Genomic DNA, 18,478 nt, shown 5'->3' with positions numbered 1-18,478 from the left:
CGCTGGCATGGGAGGAAGACGTTAGTCACTCACATTTTATCCAAACTGTGCGGGGCTTGTTGACACAGACCTGCTGAGCTGTGTACATAAAAAATGGCATCAGGAAGGTCCCCTGGCCCTGGGCCTCTCTGCAGGCCAGGCCAGTAGACTGGTTGTCCCTGCAGCCACAATCTCTGCCTCATGCAAAGAAAACTTGGAGAGGCTAATGGGCGAAATGACGAGCAGTGCCCCGAGCTCCCTACTGGAAAGGCCATTGCCACAGTCATTTCAGCCACTGGGTAAGAGTCACTCCGTCGCAATCAGGTCAATGTCAGTGGGAAACTTCTCTTCCCACTGCAAGACAAACCACCACCCCCTGGGCACTGAAGATACTCTAAAGTGCAGTGAGAAGTCTGTGTCTGACCCTCTGGGAGCTTATGATCCAATGTGTTCAGGTGAAGCCATCTGGAAAAGGTGCAGCCCCTGGTGGAAAGATCCATTTTACAGATTATTTGGCATATGCTGAGGAAGAGTCAGAAATGCTGAGTGGTTGAAGAAATACCCACCTTCTCCATTCCCTGGAATCCCAATGGTGTTGATGTCGTCCATGCACGATCCTGACCAACACCAAAAGAAAGAGCCAGGCTCCCTCTCGCCCAGTGCCGCTACCACCACCACTGCTGCCAGAGACAATGTGCCCAGAATTGAGGCAGACCTCTTATCTGTGAGGAAAAGCGCTAAGGGCTGCCCTGCAGGCAAGGAGCAGATAGACTACCGGAGGCAGGGGCTTCCCTGGGTGAGCTCAAGCCCTGCATGATACCGGACACATGCCCCTGTCCCCAGTTGTGCTTACGCAGAGCAACCTGGTGACAGCCTGGTATGTGTCCAGGCTTTCCCACCACTGCCACCCCAAATCACTCTGCACACAACACATACTGATTGAAGAGTATGTTTCTTTTCACTTCTTCCTGCCTAAATCCATGACCCAGTGCCCATGACCTGCCCCTTTCCGAGGAAGCCCAGCTCAAGTACGACTGACCAGTGATGTCTTCTCTGGGACAATGCCCTGTCCCCCATAACTAGTTCAGTGGTGACTGTGTGATCCCTGCACTGGGCTCCCAGCTTCATCTTAGTATGTTGCAGATGAGCATTCTTTTGTGTCACTTTTCTATACTTAGGTTCAAGTTCCTTAACCCAGGGCTGCAAGGCACAATAAGAGATGATGACCAGACTTGCTACTCCCCTTTGCTGCCCCCTGGATACCAGTTTGTGTCATCCCCTCCGCCCCTCAGTGCCCACTGGAGTGAGGCACTGTGTGAGAATGTATCTCGCTATTCCTGACCATTCAAGTTCTGTCATTCTTTTACTTCTGGCTGCCTCTAGACTGAAGTACCAATGGAAAGTGTGGGAAGTAAAGGGAAGAGCAGTCTAATTCTGCTTCAGTCCTGATTTTCTACAAAACTGCTCCATTCCTCTGGTCAGAGTAAAACCTTCACTAAAAGGTTAAGAGAAGTTTGTTTCAGTCAACTTCTTTGTCGCTGTGATTAAAAGACCTGAAAAGAACAACTGGAGGAGGAAAGGTTTATTTCGCTCAGCGTTTCAGAGTCTCAGTTCACGGTCAGCCAGCTCCATAGCTCTGGGCCTGAGCTGAGGCAGAACTTCGTGGCAGAAGAGTACAGTGCAAGAAAGCAGGTCTGGACATGGCAACAGGAAGCAGAAAGAGCTCTCTTCTCCAGGGACAAAATATAAACCCCAAAGGCACAACCCCGGTCACCTGCTTCTTCCAGCCATACCCTTCTGCCTGTGGTTACCACCCAGTTAATCCCTATCAGTGGATTAAACCACAGATTAGGTAACACCTCTCATAATCTAATCATTCACCTCTGAACGTTCTATAATTGTCTCACACATGAACCTTCTGGGGATATCTCGTATCTAAACCTTAACAAAGATAATGCCTGATTCTTACTTGTTTTACAAAAGTCCTATGTAACTAAATCAGATCTGTGTTTCTTGGTTTTGAACCATATAAGAGACAGTTTCTAGTAGGCAGTGTATAATTACTTGTCAAGTAAATAAAAGAGGAAATGTATTAGACTATATTTTGTATTAGACTATATTTGGTTAAGGGAAGCATAAGCCACTGCAGGTGCCCACACATGTACGGTCTGCTCTCACATCCAGGAGCAGGCGTGTAATGCATCTGCATGCCTTCCTTAACTGCCACCTCTTATGTCCATGAGAACATGCTTAATTATTGGCTTAGTGTCCAATTAAACAGTCTTCTTGACATTAAAGCCACTGCTACAACCTATTTCATGGAAAAACACAATATTGCTAAAGTTACAAGGGCAAGAAATGGAAGACAGCGAGTCTAAGTAAGGAAAGGTTGCTGCTTCCAGGAGTCCTAGGGAAGCTCCCATCCTCTCTCCAGACTCACACCCCTAACTCCTCAGGTTAACCCAAGAGGGAGCAGAGTGCTTAACAAGGCCGAGGGGATGCCGATTCCTCCAAAGTTTACTGTGCAGCTATCAGGGTGGTTTTCCCTGCCACACTTAGAAGAGCACAGAGAGCAGAGAACCTAAGATGGAAAGGCTTGGCTGTCGTTCAACCCTGAAGTATTTACAATGTGGTGGACAAGGGTGAAGCTTGTATGTGTTAAACAGTTACTATTTTCCAAAATGCCTTCATAATATACGTTATTTAATTTGGCTATCAGCTCTGAGACAACCTGGACAACTTATCTCCATTGTTGGATTGGGTAACTAACCTTTGCAGGAGTGGGGGTTCAGTGCTGTATAACTGGTCTGAGCCAGGACTAGAAGCCCTGTGCCTCCGGTCTCCATGCTTTTCCTGCTGGCTCTATGAACTAGCCTCCCCTCATCTCCCATCCCCATGCCACATGCTGCTTCCTCTATGAAAATCATATGGCACACCATGGCCAAAAGTGTACACTCAGTTTTAACTGCTGTGCCAGTCTGTGGTCTGCTAAACCTTTCCAGACTGCTTCAATAAGGTTCTTTATGAACTGTGGTGCCCAAGGTATTTGCACCAATTTGTTCCAAGAGGGCAGTTTGTCAGAACATTTGCTTCCTGAAACTTCATGTCCCTGAAATACCATCCATTCAAATTCACATGTGGTTTACCATGACTCCCAGCATCATTATAGCTTCTCAGCTAAATATCAAGGGTTACACAAGTCTGTGGGAATAGAAGACAGCTGGTTGGAGAGGTGCATTCAAACCTAACACAGCTGGCTTACCAACTAACTCATAAAGCTCAAGCATTTGTGGGCAACTTTAAATTTTATAAGGGTTATATCAAATAAGACTGAATACAGGAAAGTATTTTTGCAAACCATAAAATATTATAAAATATTTAGTTACCACTATCCCATTTCCTACATGTGCATGATCCATTTTGTCAATTATCTGTGGAAAATCATTCACTGCAGTTTCCCCCGTGCTTCTTATTGGCTCACTCTTTTTGGAGATGCCATGACTCAGGTGACATGAAGTAGGGTCCGAGGTTCTGGGCTTTGACAGATAAGCCTAGGAGGACAACTGCCAGAAGTCGATTTGCATGAGGAACTGAGAAACCTCCTGGGGACCACTCATATTAAAGGAAGAGGAGTCTCGGGCCTGCCAACCCTGAAGGCAGGTATGTGAGAGGCCTTAACAGTCAATAATAAGGAAGGGACTTTTAGTCTTAGGATTCCCAGTGTTTAGATGTGTCTCCATGTCCAACCTCCTATGTGAACCCTATGGAAAGTGGGAGGGGAGAAAGGGGTTGGAATAAAACTGTGTTTCTCCAAAAACTAACTAAGAATTAGGAACATGAGGTACACTGCCTTGGTTTATGAGGACTACTATAACAAAATACCCCAAACAGGGTGTTATGGTTTGGATATTGTTTGTGCTCTAAAGACTGGTATATTGGGAGCTTGGTCCTCAGTGTGACGGTTTTGGAAGTGGGACCTTTAAGATGTAGGGCCTAGAGGGAAGTCCTTAGGTCAATTGACATTGTACTCCTGAAAGGGATTGTGGGATTCCAGTCTCTGTTTTCCTGTTTGGTGATGTGATCTCATCTTCAAACATGTCCCTCCCCCATGATGTGAAGGCCTTCACCAGAGCTGAGCCAAGGCCAGCAAAAACTGCCAACACTGTGAGCTAACTAAGTCTCTTTTCTTTATAAAGTTATCCTGCCTCAGGTATTCTGTTATAGTAATACAAAATGTACTAATACACTGAGAATTTATAAATGACACAAATTTATCACTCACAGTTCTAGAGGATCTGTGAAGTCCAAGATCATGTACCAGCAAATTGCATCTGAAGAGGGCTTATTCCTCACAGATGATACTTCCTACGTGACTTCACATGATGAAAAGGGGAAAATAAGTCCCCATGGAACTCTTTAATAAGGGTTCTAATACACTCATGAGGGTGGAGCCCTCATGACCTAATCATCTCCCAAAGTTCCCATCTCTTAATACTACTGCATTGGGGATAGATATCAACATATGAATTTAAGGAAATGTACACACAGTACACACAGTACACACAGAAGGAATCTCCCTCTGCCCTCCCAATACCACTAAAGACCTTGAGGCTGCAACAGCTCAGTGGTATCCACCAGCTGTCCTGGTAGACAGTGAGAGCTGGATAACATGGTGGTACCCAGCAGAAGGGGACAACTCAAATTGGTGGTAATGAATCACAACCAATGCACTGCACTCAGGACCATGCTTAATAAAAACCTTCCTCAGCTATACAGTCACCACATACTTAAGGTGCTTTGCAAGGAGCTGAGGTCCTAAGTGAATGAGAGTGAGAAAAGCCAGTGAATGTGGGGTTATTGCTGTTAAAATGCCCCAGATGTACTTACACTTGTAAGGACTGGGTCATCTTGACTGGAAGAGTACTAATCTCATTTGCTGGCATCTCAGAGGTCAATGTTGTTTCAAAGGAACAGATAAAACATACTCAGTGAGCATCTATTTTCTGCCTGGCCCTGTCTAGGCACTGCAGACACAAGCAGGTTGACATGGTGTCTGTTCTTGCAGGTCTTACCATCTAGGGAGGAAGCAAGCAATTCCTCATAGATGCTGATTCAGAGTCTCTAAGCAACAAACACAAAGAACTATGCACAGTGAGCTCAGGAGTGAAGAGCATCCTTAAAGATAAACCCACTTCACAGTCTGGTCTAAATTCAGACCTGTCTGCCTCTGTACCTATACTCAACTAGACAATGAAGCAGCATGATGTTCTGGACAGAGGACAAGAATGCCAGGGTGTGGCTGAGGCTCTGGACCCAAAGTTAAATACAAGCCGTGCTCTGCACTGAATGTTCGTGTTTTCTCCAAAATTTATATGTTGAAGCCTAATTCCTGACAAAGGCCCAGAGAGCTCTCCACCACTTTTGCCATCTGAGAACACTGTGAGAAGACAGCCATCTACAAACCAGGAAGCAGATTTCACCAGACACCAAATCTACCCAGCACCTTGATCTTGAACTCTCCAGCTTCCAGGACTTCGAGCAATGTTTGCTGTTTAAGTCACCCAGGCTATGGCACTGTTATTATGACACCCCATCAGACCAAGACAAGCTATGTCCCAGGTAAGTCACTTCTCTGAGCATCTTTTTCCGCATTGGTTAAGTGTGGCAAGGAATATTTACTTGCTTGTCTCAAGGAAGTGACTGGGGAAGTGAAGGGTAAGTATGACACTGGGTACAAAGACAACTGGAGATCCAAAATCTACAAAGTGTCGCCAGAAGGGCAGCACTGTCTTTATGTGGATTATAATCATTCGTTTTAAAAAAAATAACAGTTTGAAGTTACCTGCGTTACTTAATTTTATGTCAGCCTGTCCAAGTTATAGTGCCCAGTTCTCAGTCAAGCTGAGATGTTTGGGGTTGTGCTCCTGGAAGGGATTGTGGGATCCCAGTCTCTCTGAGATGTTTCAGTGAAAGTATTTTCATATATGATTAATATTTAAGTCTAGATTTTGATTATCCACCATAATGCTGATGGCCGCACCCAATCAGTTAGAGCCCTTAAGAGCAGACTGAGGTTTGCTGAAGAGCAAGGAATTCTGCCTCCAGACTCTTGAAACTCAAGATGATCAACTCTTCCCTGGGTCTTCAGCCAGCCTACCCTGCAAATTTTCAGTTTTTGAGAAAAAGAGATTTAGGAGACTTACTGCATTTCATTTTTGTATTCTTAATTGAGCAGGTAGCTGGAGATAGCATGGATAATCTGCAAATACCTGAGGCCAGTACCTCCAGACTTTTCTAGGTCCCACCATACCACTGCCTCTTCCCTTTTTTCTCAGTGGATGAAAGACCTAAGACCCAGGACTCCACTTTGCTCCACTCTTATCCCCTCCTACCTCCTTAACTGCCTGCTCCTCATCCCACATCTTCAACTCTGCCTGTCCACTGGTTCTTGGCAATTAGCACTAAACAAGTTCAAATCTTTCATATCCTCAAACAATGACCTTAATAAAAACCTTCCTCAGCTCTACATCACCTGTCTCCCGATTCTTCCACCATGACCTGACATTCTGGAAACACATCTTTATATTGAATCTCCTTTCTTTTTCCCATTATTGCTTCAATCCACTGCACTGTGGTTTTGGCCTATGACTCTACAGAACTGGTTCTGTACAAAGCTCCCAGTAGCTTCTATATTGATACACATAGAAACCCAGTGGCCTTACTCCACATGACCTTGCTACTGATTTTGTCCCTTCTTGGAACACTCTTTTCTGGTCTTCTGTAAACTTCATCTTTCTAGTTGTTTTTCTTTTTGGCCAATCTCTTTCAACTTCCTTTGTAGATTCCTCTTTGCCTACTTGGCTTTTAGGTTTTGAGTTCTCTGGGCCTTCTCTTTTAAGTTCTCTGCTTTTCTTGACACTCACCTAGGGCAACTTCATCCATTCCTACAGCATCTGCCACCAACCATGGGGATGACTCTAAACATCTCTCCCTTCCCTCCTGTGTTATACACATCGAAGCATCTGGAAACCTTGGAGCACTTTAAATATACATACAAATAACTCATCATTTCCATCTTCCCTATCCTGCTCCTACCATTTTAAAACAACTACAACAACAATTTTGGAATTTCTTATTATTAGCCATGCAATTGCTCAACACACAAAAAAATGAAAATCATCCAGGAAGATTTTTAAGGATTTAAGTTAGGCATGGGCTCAAGGTAAACCCAAAGAACATGGTTAAAACTGGAGGTCCCTGTATACTCAAAGATAGCCTGCAAATCTGATGTTCTCATTGGTTTCCCCAGGATGGGAATAGCCTAGAAACAGATTTTAGTCAAGATATCTGGGTCTAGAGTCAGCTCAAGTCCTTCCTCCAACTGGAGAGAGAGAGAGAAAGAGAGAGAGACACTAGGCTGAAAAGAAGTGAGGTTCCTGAGAGAGACTAGGCAGAAAGGAAGTGAGGTTCCTATGTGGTTTTGTCAGTTCTCCTTGCCCACCAACCTTTGAATGGGATGCAACTACTGCCACCCTGTGGCAGAGTAGAGGTACTGCAGTTTCTTTACCAAGGCCAAAGGGTGGCGAAGTGGAGGATCCTCAGGACCCCATTGACCTCTTCAAGTAGGCTATGTTGCCAAGGACTTTCTCCATCTGATACTTAGTAAGAAAATAATCTCAGTTATTTCTTATTTTGAAATTTTAAAAAAATTGATATCCTCAAGTCAGTGTTATAAAAAAAGAATTTAAGTATCTTTATGTTTGGTAATATAGATTTGAAATTATTTGGAAACATCAGACACTATTATTTATGAATTTGTATCTTAGTGGTTCTTTATCTGGTGTTATCAAAATGCTTGGTATCTGCAGGGCCTGGTGGCCCATGCCTATAATCCCAGAGACTGGGGAGGCTGAGACAGGAGAATTGTGAATTCAAAGCCAGCCTCAACAACTTAGGCACTAAGCAACTCAGGGAGACAGTCTCTAAATAAAATATTTTAAAATGGCTGGGGATGCAGCTAAGTAGTTAAGTACCCCTGGGTTCAATCCCCAGTACAAAAAAAAAAAAAAACAAAAACAAACAAACAAACAAAAAAACACTAATTATCTGATATCCTAGAATACAGAGAAAACGAAGATCATAATTTTACCTGTTAATAATTTGAAAACTAAAGCACTTTTTTTCTGCTTTTATTCATTCAAGTCCAACATCAGTGTCAGCTGTCAGAGTCAGTTTTGACCCCCAAGAGGACCTACCCCTGGCAAATTACTCAGTCCCTTGGACAGTTGACAGTTTCACCTATTTTTTTGGGATAGAATAACAACAGTAGCTATTTAGCTATGTTGTAGGGACCACCAAGCAACCTTGACCTTAGGGAAGACAGGCACTGCTGAAGTAGCAGGTGCACTGGAGCACATCTAAACTGTATTGCTAACAGATGAGCCATCAAAAATAAGATTGGGACAAGCCATTAAAGATTTAAAATGTGCTGTTGCTAAGCCACAAAGAGGAGGCAAGCCTGTAATTAGTTACTAGCAGCTCCCACTGCCTGCAGGCGAGAGAGAGGGCTGGGGGCCTCATTTTATATATGGGAAAACGTAAGTCTCAGAGAAGCAGCAAGGCCACACTCAGCTAGTAAACACTAGGGCCACGGACTCACACTCACTTGTCCTTGCCATCAGAATACATGCTTTTTTCTTCATATAACATCAAGTGGGTCACTGTTTAAAGGTTTTCGCTTTGTATTTTTGTTTTGGGACAAGAATTTATACATTTGAAAGATGCTCCTTACCTAGCTGTTGCTAAGGGTCCATGGAGATATTAAAAAAAAAAATAACCCTCAATCCCCTCCCCCTATTTTTGGCTGATGTTTCCACCCCACTGATTACTTAGCACCATTAACTACCTGGAGGTTAACTACCAGGTTTTGGGAGTTCTCGAGAATATACTTCTGGCCTAGTTGGCCCTCTGCTGGTTATTTCCAGAACTGCAAAAAGTCCTACTTCTCCACAGGCATCTGTACAAACCTTGCACCATGGTGGTCACAGGCAGTCAATTCTAGGAAGACACACACTGTTGCTGAGTTCATGACAAGAACTTCTAGGGAGATTTTTTAAAACCATAATAGAAATTGGAAAATGTTTTGACAGACCTAGATGTCAAATAGTATTTACATATGTATTATGGTCAGATCAACTTTTTTTTCCTTGATATTATCTACTCAAATATTTACAGAGTGACTAATCTGTGTCTGAGCATAAAGCAGTAAATAAAAGAGTCGCTGCCTCATGGAGCTTACACTCCAGTGGGGAGAGAGTCAATAAGCAAGTAAGCAAACATTAATTATAAATGATTTTTTTTTAAAAGACTATAGAGCCTTAATAAAACAAAAGGCCACTGTGGCAGAGAGCAGGGCCTATGCAGACAGAGCAACCAGGCAGGCCTCTCTCAGGAGGTGATGCAGAGACATGCACAGGAGTACACACTGCACAGAGTGGGAGGAAGAGCCTGTGCCACTGGGAGACTGAGCAAGGGAGGGTGAGAGGAGTAGAGTAAGGACGAGCGTACAGGAGATGTGGATGCTTGCAAGCCATGGCATGAAGGGTTATCAGGGCACAGTGGGAAGTCACTGACAGGACTGTAATAATGGGGATGGCATTGACCTGACTTAAACTTTTAAAGTTTCACTCTTCATTTTCTTGGAGAACCAGAGGAGAAAAATCAAGAGTAGAAGCAGGAAAACTAGTGAGAAGGCAATTTCTGAAATCCATGCCAGACAATGATATCTTGGGACAGGATATCCAGAGTAGAGCTAGAGAAAAGAGCACAGGCAAATTACAGATGTTTTCTAGAGACAAAAAAAAGAAGTAAATTGCTTATAATTTGGGCATGACTTGTGAAGGAGAAATCAAGTATTCCTCTAGGTTTTTAGCTTACATATATGGCTATGTAGTGGCACTACTTGTTAGAAAATATTGATATAAACAAATTGGGGAAGATAGTGGATAGGGAAATCAAGATTAAGACACAGTAATTTAGCAATTCATTTAATCCTGTAAGAAAGAAGCTTGGTTCTCTTTCTGCTTCATGGCTGCCATGTCCTGAGTTGCTTTACTCTGCCATGTCCTTCCACCATAATGTTCTGCCTCACCTTGGGTCCAGAGCTATGTGGTCCACCATGGTCTGAACCTGTGAAACTGTGGGCCCCAAATAAACATGCTCTAAAAATAAAAAAAAAAAAAGAAAGAAAGAAACTTGGACTGAAAATACAAAGATTGGGGTCATCCGAAAAGAAACAGATTTATAGTCAAGCGAATGAATGAGATCTAGAGAATTGAGAGTAAGCCAGTGGATCCAGCCCTGGCTCTGGAGAACTGAGTATTTAAAGGCTGCATTAGAAAAGTGGGAGAAATCTGCAAAAGAAACAGACATGATTACTGTTGTCCCCTGGATTTGTTCTAGGATCCCGCAACTGGAATAAAATCTGCAGATGTCAAGTCCCTTACATAAAATGGCGTATAATCTACACACATCCTCCTGCATATTTTCAATCATCTCTTGATCACTTACAATACCTAATACATTGTAAATCATTCATAAATGTTGTTATATTGCATTGTTTATGGAATAATGACAAGGAAAAGGTCTCTATATATTTAGTACAGATGCAATTTCTTAGCTGAATACTTCCAATCTGTGTTCTAATCCACAGGTGCAGAACCCATGGGTAAACAGGGCTTACTGTAAGGGAAAAGAGGAAAGCTCAAAGCCAAAGTGTGCCATCTTGGCATATGTTGACATCTTGGCACCAAAACTAAGAAAGAAAAGGGTTTTAAGAAGGTATGCTGAATACTGCTAAGAGGTTGAGGAGGATGGAGATGGAGTGTGGGTGAATTTAGAATGGAGGTTGTTGACCTTGACATAAACAGTCTAAAAGGCATCTCAAAATTAACATGGGCAAAACTGATCTTCCCTAGAAAACTTGGTACTCTTCTAGGTCCTCAGGTCAAATGTCTTGGTGTCACCCTTGACTTTTCTCTTTCAGCCTCTCCCTCCAACTTACCAGCAAATCCTCTTGGCACTAATTTCAAAATATATCCATAATCTGACCACATCTCTTCACATCTATAGCTATTATGTTAGCTTTTATTTGCTGTAACAAAATGCCTGAGAAAAAGGTATCCCTTTAAGGAGTAGAAATTTATTTTGGCTCATGGTTTCAGAGGTTTTAGTCCATTGACAGCTGGGTCCATTGTTTCTGGGCCTGTGGTGAAGCAGGACATTGTGGCAAAAAGATATGACAGAGTAAAGCTATTACCTCATGATAGCCAGAAACAGAGAGAGCACACACTTGAGGTTGGGAACAAAATATTCCCTTCAAAGACATAAGGCAAACCTAAAAAACCAAAGGCCAAATGTTTTCTCTGATATTTGGATGCTAATTCACAATAAGGTGGGGGGTGGCTAGGGAAGAATAGAGTTACTTTAGATTAGGAAGAGGGGTAGTGAAGGGAGGGGAAAGCTTAAGGGGGTATGAAGGATAGTAGAGTGACACAGACATTATATACATGTATGACTGCATGACTGATGTGATCCTACAAGATGTACAATCAGAAAAATCAGAGATTATATTCCAATTATGTATAATTTATCAAAATGCATAAGTGCATTCTACTGTCATGTATAACTAATTAGAAAAAATAAAAAATTTAAAACAAAAGACATCCCCCCACTGACCTACTTCCTCTAACTAGGCTCCATTTCCTAAAGGTTCCACCACCTCCCAATAGCACCACCAACTGGGGACCAAGCCTTTGACACATGAGCCTTTGGGGAAATCCAGATGTAAACTATGACTGCTATCATACTATTATCTCCCTCCCCTGGGTCATTACAATGGCCTCCTAACTGATCTCCCCAGTTCTAGTCATTCCTCCTTACCAGCATATCTTCAACATGACTCTCAGGGTGATGCTTTTTAAAGGTAGGCAGGTCATAGAGTTCTGACCAAAGCTGGCAATGGCTTCTGATATACACTCGGAGGAAAAGTCAAAGTCCTCATACGACTATAAGGCCTGATGTAATCTGTCTCCACATCTCCGACCTCCCACTTCCCCTTCCTACCATCACCCCAATCTCCTCTCTTCCTCCTCTCCTTGAGTCTTTGGGGTTTAGCTACATCAACCTCCTTGTTCCCAACATGGGACTTTCACTCTGGCTGTTCACTATACCTACATAGCCTTTCCTCTACATATCCCACAGTCTACTCTCAACTCTTTCAGGTTTCTGCTGACTTTCCCTGGAAGGAGTCCCTGACCCCTATTTAGTTTCCTCCATCTCCTTCCTCTGCCTTATATTTTATAATACTTAAAACCGCTTCCCATAGTCGACATTTTATTTGGTTGTTTAAAGACTATATTTCCCTGTCCTGCTGCTTTGAGATTTGTGTTTATTTCCTTAGTATTTCAAATAGTGCCTGACACTCCATTATTTGTCAATTGATAAATGGGAAACTATGATGGATCCGCAAAGAATGAGAGGTGAGGGAGTGCAATGGGCACGTATAGAAAGATTGCTATGAAAAGGAGCTTGAAAATGGCACAGTATCTAGAAGGGACATATGTTCAAAGGGATCCTGCAGCCATGCATACTTGAACTTTACTTATTGCTTCTCTGGACTAGAATATTAGCTACTTACAAGTTAAGTAAATTTAAGCTAAGCAGAAACTTTAAAAAGCTAAATAATTTTCTCAAAGTCAAACCACTTATAAACGATAGAGTTGCATTTAAGTCCAGGTGATTTTGGTAATACTTGTAACCACCATATTAAAGGTGTGTCGAAATTTACACAGGAATGCATGTATTATGTATATTCTTCCTAGAAAAATTAGGAAAAAAAAAAACTTTTCCAATGTGGTTCTTCCTAAAATAAATATTGGAAGGGGTATGGAAGATATTCCACATAGGTGTTAGAAGGAATTATCATAAGTGAATCTCTGAGTAGAGGCAATACAAATAAACAGGTGAGTGAAAGCAAAGTCACTCACATGAATTAGACAATCAAACCTACAAATAAAACCACCCAACAAATGAAATGCCATGGTCCAGGACTGGGAAAAACCCAAGCTTCTTATTTTATTTCTTTTCTACCCATTGTTTTTGTACAATTTTCTTTCTGCTACCTTTCATCCAAGATGTAATGGACAGAATTCTAAGATGATCCTTGAGATTCCACTGATCCCTGCATAATTCTCTACCTTTGAGTATGGAGGGATGTTGATATAATGGAATAGCACTCCCTTGTCATATGTCAAAAATGATAAGCCAGATGCCATGGAACACGCCTGTAATCCCAGCGATTCAGAAGGCTGAGGCAGGAAGATGACAAGTTCAAGGACAGCTTCAGCAACTTAGTGAGACCCTGTTTCAAAATTAAAAATAAAATGGGACTGCAGATGTGACTCATTGGTTAAGTGCCCCTGGTTCAATCCCCAGGACCAAAAAAGAAAAAAAAAAAAAAAAAAAAAAAGGCTAGTCACTCCTATGATTACATTACATTGCCATTATCAGACTGAAAGGAGTATGCTGGCTTTGAAGAGGTAAGCTGCCATATTGTGGAAGGGAGTGTGGCTTATGGATTGAGAGGGACTAAGATCTGGGAGGCATCATTACCCACAGAGAGCAAGGAAAAGGGGACCTCAATCCTACAAAAGAAAGGAACTGAATAATGACAACAACCTTAATGAGCTTAGACAAGAAGACCAGCTCTAGCTGAGATTGGATCTCTGTCAATACCTCATTTAAACCTGGTGAGACTCCAAACAGAGAATGATGCTAACCTAGACCGAACTCCTGACCAGAGAAACCAAGAGATAATAAATGGGTGTGGATTAAGCTGCCAACCTTGTGGGAATGTGTTACACAGCAATAGACAACTGAAACACAAGTCCATGTTCACCCCTTAGACACCAGTGAGGAGACTTGAAATTGCTGTGACAGCAATTATCCCAAGGTAATAAGGGTAATAATGAAAAGAGTCTTAATTATGAATCATCCAATCACACTTTTATATCTCCATGCCTTCTCGCTGTGGTTCCCTGAGAATGTCCTATGAGAACTCCAAATGCCAGGTCAAATGTTGCTTCTTCAGTGAAGTGTCTCTTTAGGGTTACCCCCACTCACCCCCAGCAGTACTCCTACTAATTGCTTTGCATGGCAGTGCATTTTTATATCTACTAAAACTTTTTGCCAGGATACATTATGATAACATTTTATATGTCCTCCCCCTTCCCTGCCCAACTCTTCTCAGGCAGAGCTGCTCTAGACTCCCACAGAGTGCCTGGCAAATATTGAGTGCTAAATAGGTGGATAATGAGGGAAGAAATCGGACTCTGGATGAACACAGGCTTCTGATGCCCAGCGGTGGCTGTTTCTTCTCCAGCACAGCTGATCAGGCCTCAGGTGTTAATGGAAACTTGGAGGGCCTTCTCCATGACAACAGCTGGTGACTAACCAGGCACTTCCTGTGTTAGAGGGGCAGCTATTTACTGCCTCAGAGGACTGGTCTGAATGAACAGGTGTGTTTGAAGCAACAGGTGACTGGTGCTGACAAGGATTTCGTTTTTCCCCAAAGGGGATGGCAGGAAGCCCTGTCCTGATTCAAGCCCCATGCTAGATTTGCATGCATGATTCAAATTATTTGTGTTAATTCACTCCTGAAATCAAATGTCAACTGAAATGCACAACAACCTCACAGAGTTCATTTTACGTGTCTTAAAATTAAAGGCATTCACAGTATTGACAGAATCCTGGGGTAGACAGTACTGTTAGGACATCACAGACTCAGGCAAGATTAAGTATAATCAATCCATTGGGTATAATGTTTGCTGGGTATATGTTTTGAGAAAACTCAAAAAGAGTTTTTCTTTAGGATCCACTCCTGTGGGTAAGAATCTCTTTATAAAATATCATTAAACCACAAACAAATGAAACACACAGCTTTCTAGTATAAGTTTTACAACCACATTGCCAGAAACTTAGAAAAGTTCAGGAGGGAAATGGCCTTGCTGCTCCAAAACAATTTAATTATACTTAATTATTCAATAAAATTGTTATGTTTTAAAATATTTTTTAAAAACTTTGACATAGTTAAATTCTTAATGTCAGTAGTTCTTGGCTCCTCTTGGGTACACTGGAGTCATCTTAAGCACCAAAACAGATCCTATAGGTGCTGTTCAAGGATCTTTTACAAATACTTTCTGGCATTGACTCTAAAAGGCAGGGGACACAATTTCCCTAAGTTCATCAGTAAGGGAAAACAGGAAGTCTGGGACCTAAGCTTTCTTTAGCGATAACACTGAAGTGCTCCTTTGTTCATCCATTAAATATTAATTGCTACTATGTAGCAGACTTGGTGCTAGGAGCTAGGGCTATGGCTGTGAATCATATACAAAAGGTCCCTACTGCCATAGGATTTATATTGTCACATGGGTGTATGTGTATACTGTGTAGAGTAAGAAGAAAGGGAAAACAGAAAATAGAGTTCCCAAACAATGCTACTTATTTAAAATACAAATGGTCATACCATCAGAAAACAGTAAATACCTTCGATGCTCTGTGGGCCCACAAGATTCATGGCCTGGTGAGCTGGGTACTCCACCCGTGGTCTGGCAATGCCCAGTTGCTCCATAACGCCATGGAGCAGCCTCTGGATATCTGTTTCTGAGACCCTGTCAGGGGTCCGTGGGCTATAAGCAAATGCTGGAATCCACCCAAATGCCAAGCAAAACAGCAGGCCAGATAGAATGGTAGACACCATCCTGGAGACCATTTTTAACCTGCAGAAAGAACAAATTTACATCGATTGCCATGACTGGCAGTTGCTATAACACAATTGTGGTAAAGCAGTCATAAACCACTACAGGCTATGGTTCAAGGACCACCCCAAATCAGACTGCAGTGAGAAATCCTCAGAGCTTTGCTTTTGTCTTAAGTGTCCATCCTAGGCAGGACATCACTAGGGGGAGGGAATAAAGAAAGGAAACAGTCTGAGATGTGCAATTCCCTCTGATCTTGCATTCTTGAGAAAGCAAGGCCAGATGGCAGTTCTCACCCATATCATTTATGCTCCTTGCAACTCCCTAAAGGTTCTACTTTACCCCTAACTCCAGTACACACTCCCTTACTTATTAAAACCAACAAAAATTTCCTTTGATTTTGAGAAAGGGTGACCTCTTGAGTTTTTACAATTTCAGCAAAGTCTAACGTGACAGAGTTGGGAAGATACAAACAGTAAAGAAGCATAGAAAATTTAGGAGTGGTGCAGCATATTTTAACCTGGCAGATGATCAATACATTTGAGATCTGAGGGGAATCAAAGTGCACACAGTTCAGGCCCTATCTTGCAGTCTTGTGGGAACGTGAAGTATGCTTGTGCAATCACATAGTACCTGGGTGACCTTGGGCAAGTACCTCAGCTTTCTCTTCTGCAAAATGGTGATAACAAGAATGTTCCTTATGGGACTGTTGTGAAGATAATTGTGCACAAACATGTAAAAGCATTTGGAACACTGCCAGGCACAAAGTGCCTTATTGCGATGATGCTGTGGTAATGTTACTGTTTAGTTGTGCAGGTGAGGACTTGGGGAGGTGGTAGTGATGAGAAAAGACCAAGCGAAGGAGGACGTCTGAGGAGTCAGCCTGCTCTACATGTTGAGGTCTGTAAATGTGCCTGCAGAACAACAGCATGCAGCTTCCCTGCAGCTGCTTAACCTGTTCAGGAGGCTGCTGTCAAGCACGCTCTCCTTTTGAACATTCTACTAGGGGTGGGGGGATCAGTACAGTGTGAGGAGGCAAAGCCAAAAATGTTCTTTCCTGAAACTGAAGCAATCATACCATCCTTTCTTTCTTTCTTTTTTTTTTTTCTTTTCTGCAAAGAAAAGGCTTTTTCTAGTCACCACTAGATATGAAACCTTGCTCCTCGAAGACCTGAGAACAGCTTTTTGCTGCAACAGCAAAGTCTGCAATTGTGATGAGAAGGCCAGAGGCCTCTCCATCTTTCTTTCCCTTATCGACTCCAAAAGCATGTTTCCTTCCCACCCCAACACGGTTCTGACTTGATGAACACAATCTCCTTCCTCGGGGAACTCCTTTACCCCTATTCATAGCCAACTCCGAATCCCTACCACTACCCCGCATCCTTTGTCTGACCCCAACTTTCAGCAGGAAACCCTTCCCCACTCCCAGCCCCCGAAGGAACTGCATATTTCGGTGGGCGGCAGGGGGCCGAATCCAGTCAGTACAGAACTCACCGAGGGCAGCTGACGAACCTATAGCGGCCTGGGCCTTGATGCGGGTCCGGCAGGGAGCAAGCGAGCTGGATAGCTCCTGCGTCACCGCCCTCCGCATCTTAGCTCCGCCCCGACCCCTCCTCCTGCAGGTGGCAGTGGCCTCCTTGTGGCTCCGAAACGCAGGCCAGAGGCTTGAGCCTCTCTGGCCTGGAGACGCGTGCAGGGTCACGCGTTTTGCCTGCTCCGAAAGCTCCTCTTCCTCCACAGACCACAGTGGACGTCATTCACCCCCTTTCTTTGTCTCAAGCAGTTATCTAAACAATGTGCCTGACGGCCACTGTATAGCACACTTTTGATTTTGTCACTGCGAAGGGTAGCTTGATTTCGTTTTTAATTAAGTCCTAGCTTAAAGAGCGAAGAGGCAATGGTAGGAGTGACAAGATGATCCTAAGGATTAAGGGTGGCAATGATAAGGTATACTCTGCTTTCAGGAGTCCTTTTATTAAGCTGAAAAACCATGGGGATATTTAACATAAGATGCTGGAATCTTCTGTTAAAATGGTGCACTCGAAAAACTCTAAGAAGTATTAGCTATGTTTTTTATCCCCTTTATGCTACATTTATTAAACAAAAAGTATACATTTATCCATAAAGCTGAACATTCTTCCTTATGAAAATACTATTTATTGTCTTTTGTCAGAATAACTTTTAAACACGATTTTTATTTTTACTTAATGGGAGAAACAGGCTTACTCAACAGTCCTGTTCTGGGAGTTTGTTGTTTTAAAAGCCAACATCAAAACCAAGAGGAGAAAGGAAAACAAAGCATATAAGAGCAGGGGCCAGTTTGGAGACAAGGTGACAGTTGGGTGTGTTGGGCCACATGTGTGTAATCCCAGCCACTCAGGAGGCTGAGGTAGGATTGCAAGTTCAAGGCCAGTCTCAGCAACTTAATGACTGTATCAAAATAAAAAAGGAAAAGGGCTGGAGATGTGGCTCAGTGATAAGCACCCCTGGTTCAATCCCTGGTGGAAGGGTAGCGGGAAATATGAATACATTATGCATTGTTTCACAGTTTTGTCTCAATCTACAGGCCAGAAAATTGTTTTTGAGTCTCTGTGCCCAGGGTTAACTTTAAAGCAATTAACATGGGAAGCAGGATCTGAGAAGGTAACTCCAAAGTTGAAGTTGAAAAGGAAGCAGAACTGGCA

General features: G+C 42.8%; 1 protein-coding gene across 2 annotated transcripts in view; it reads right to left on the bottom strand.

Moving 5' to 3' along the window:
• The window catches only part of Scg5 (secretogranin V), a 51,068-nt gene extending 33,650 nt beyond the window's left edge, over positions 1-17,418 (bottom strand). For both annotated transcript variants that reach the window (XM_047541875.1, XM_047541877.1), the window contains exons 1-2: positions 17,289-17,418; positions 15,583-15,815 (exon numbers count right to left, since the gene is read on the bottom strand). In XM_047541875.1, coding sequence (XP_047397831.1) covers positions 15,583-15,808 — 226 coding nt within the window. In that variant the 5' untranslated portion in view covers positions 15,809-15,815; positions 17,289-17,418. The remainder of the gene's footprint in view (positions 1-15,582; positions 15,816-17,288) is intronic.
• Between the last annotated feature and the right edge of the window lie 1,060 nt (positions 17,419-18,478).

The sequence above is a fragment of the Sciurus carolinensis genome, chromosome 2 (genome assembly GCF_902686445.1).
Source record: "Sciurus carolinensis chromosome 2, mSciCar1.2, whole genome shotgun sequence".
NCBI lineage: Eukaryota > Metazoa > Chordata > Mammalia > Rodentia > Sciuridae > Sciurus > Sciurus carolinensis.
Note: the sequence above shows the minus strand (reverse complement) of the source record. Positions and strands in the feature narration are given on the sequence as shown.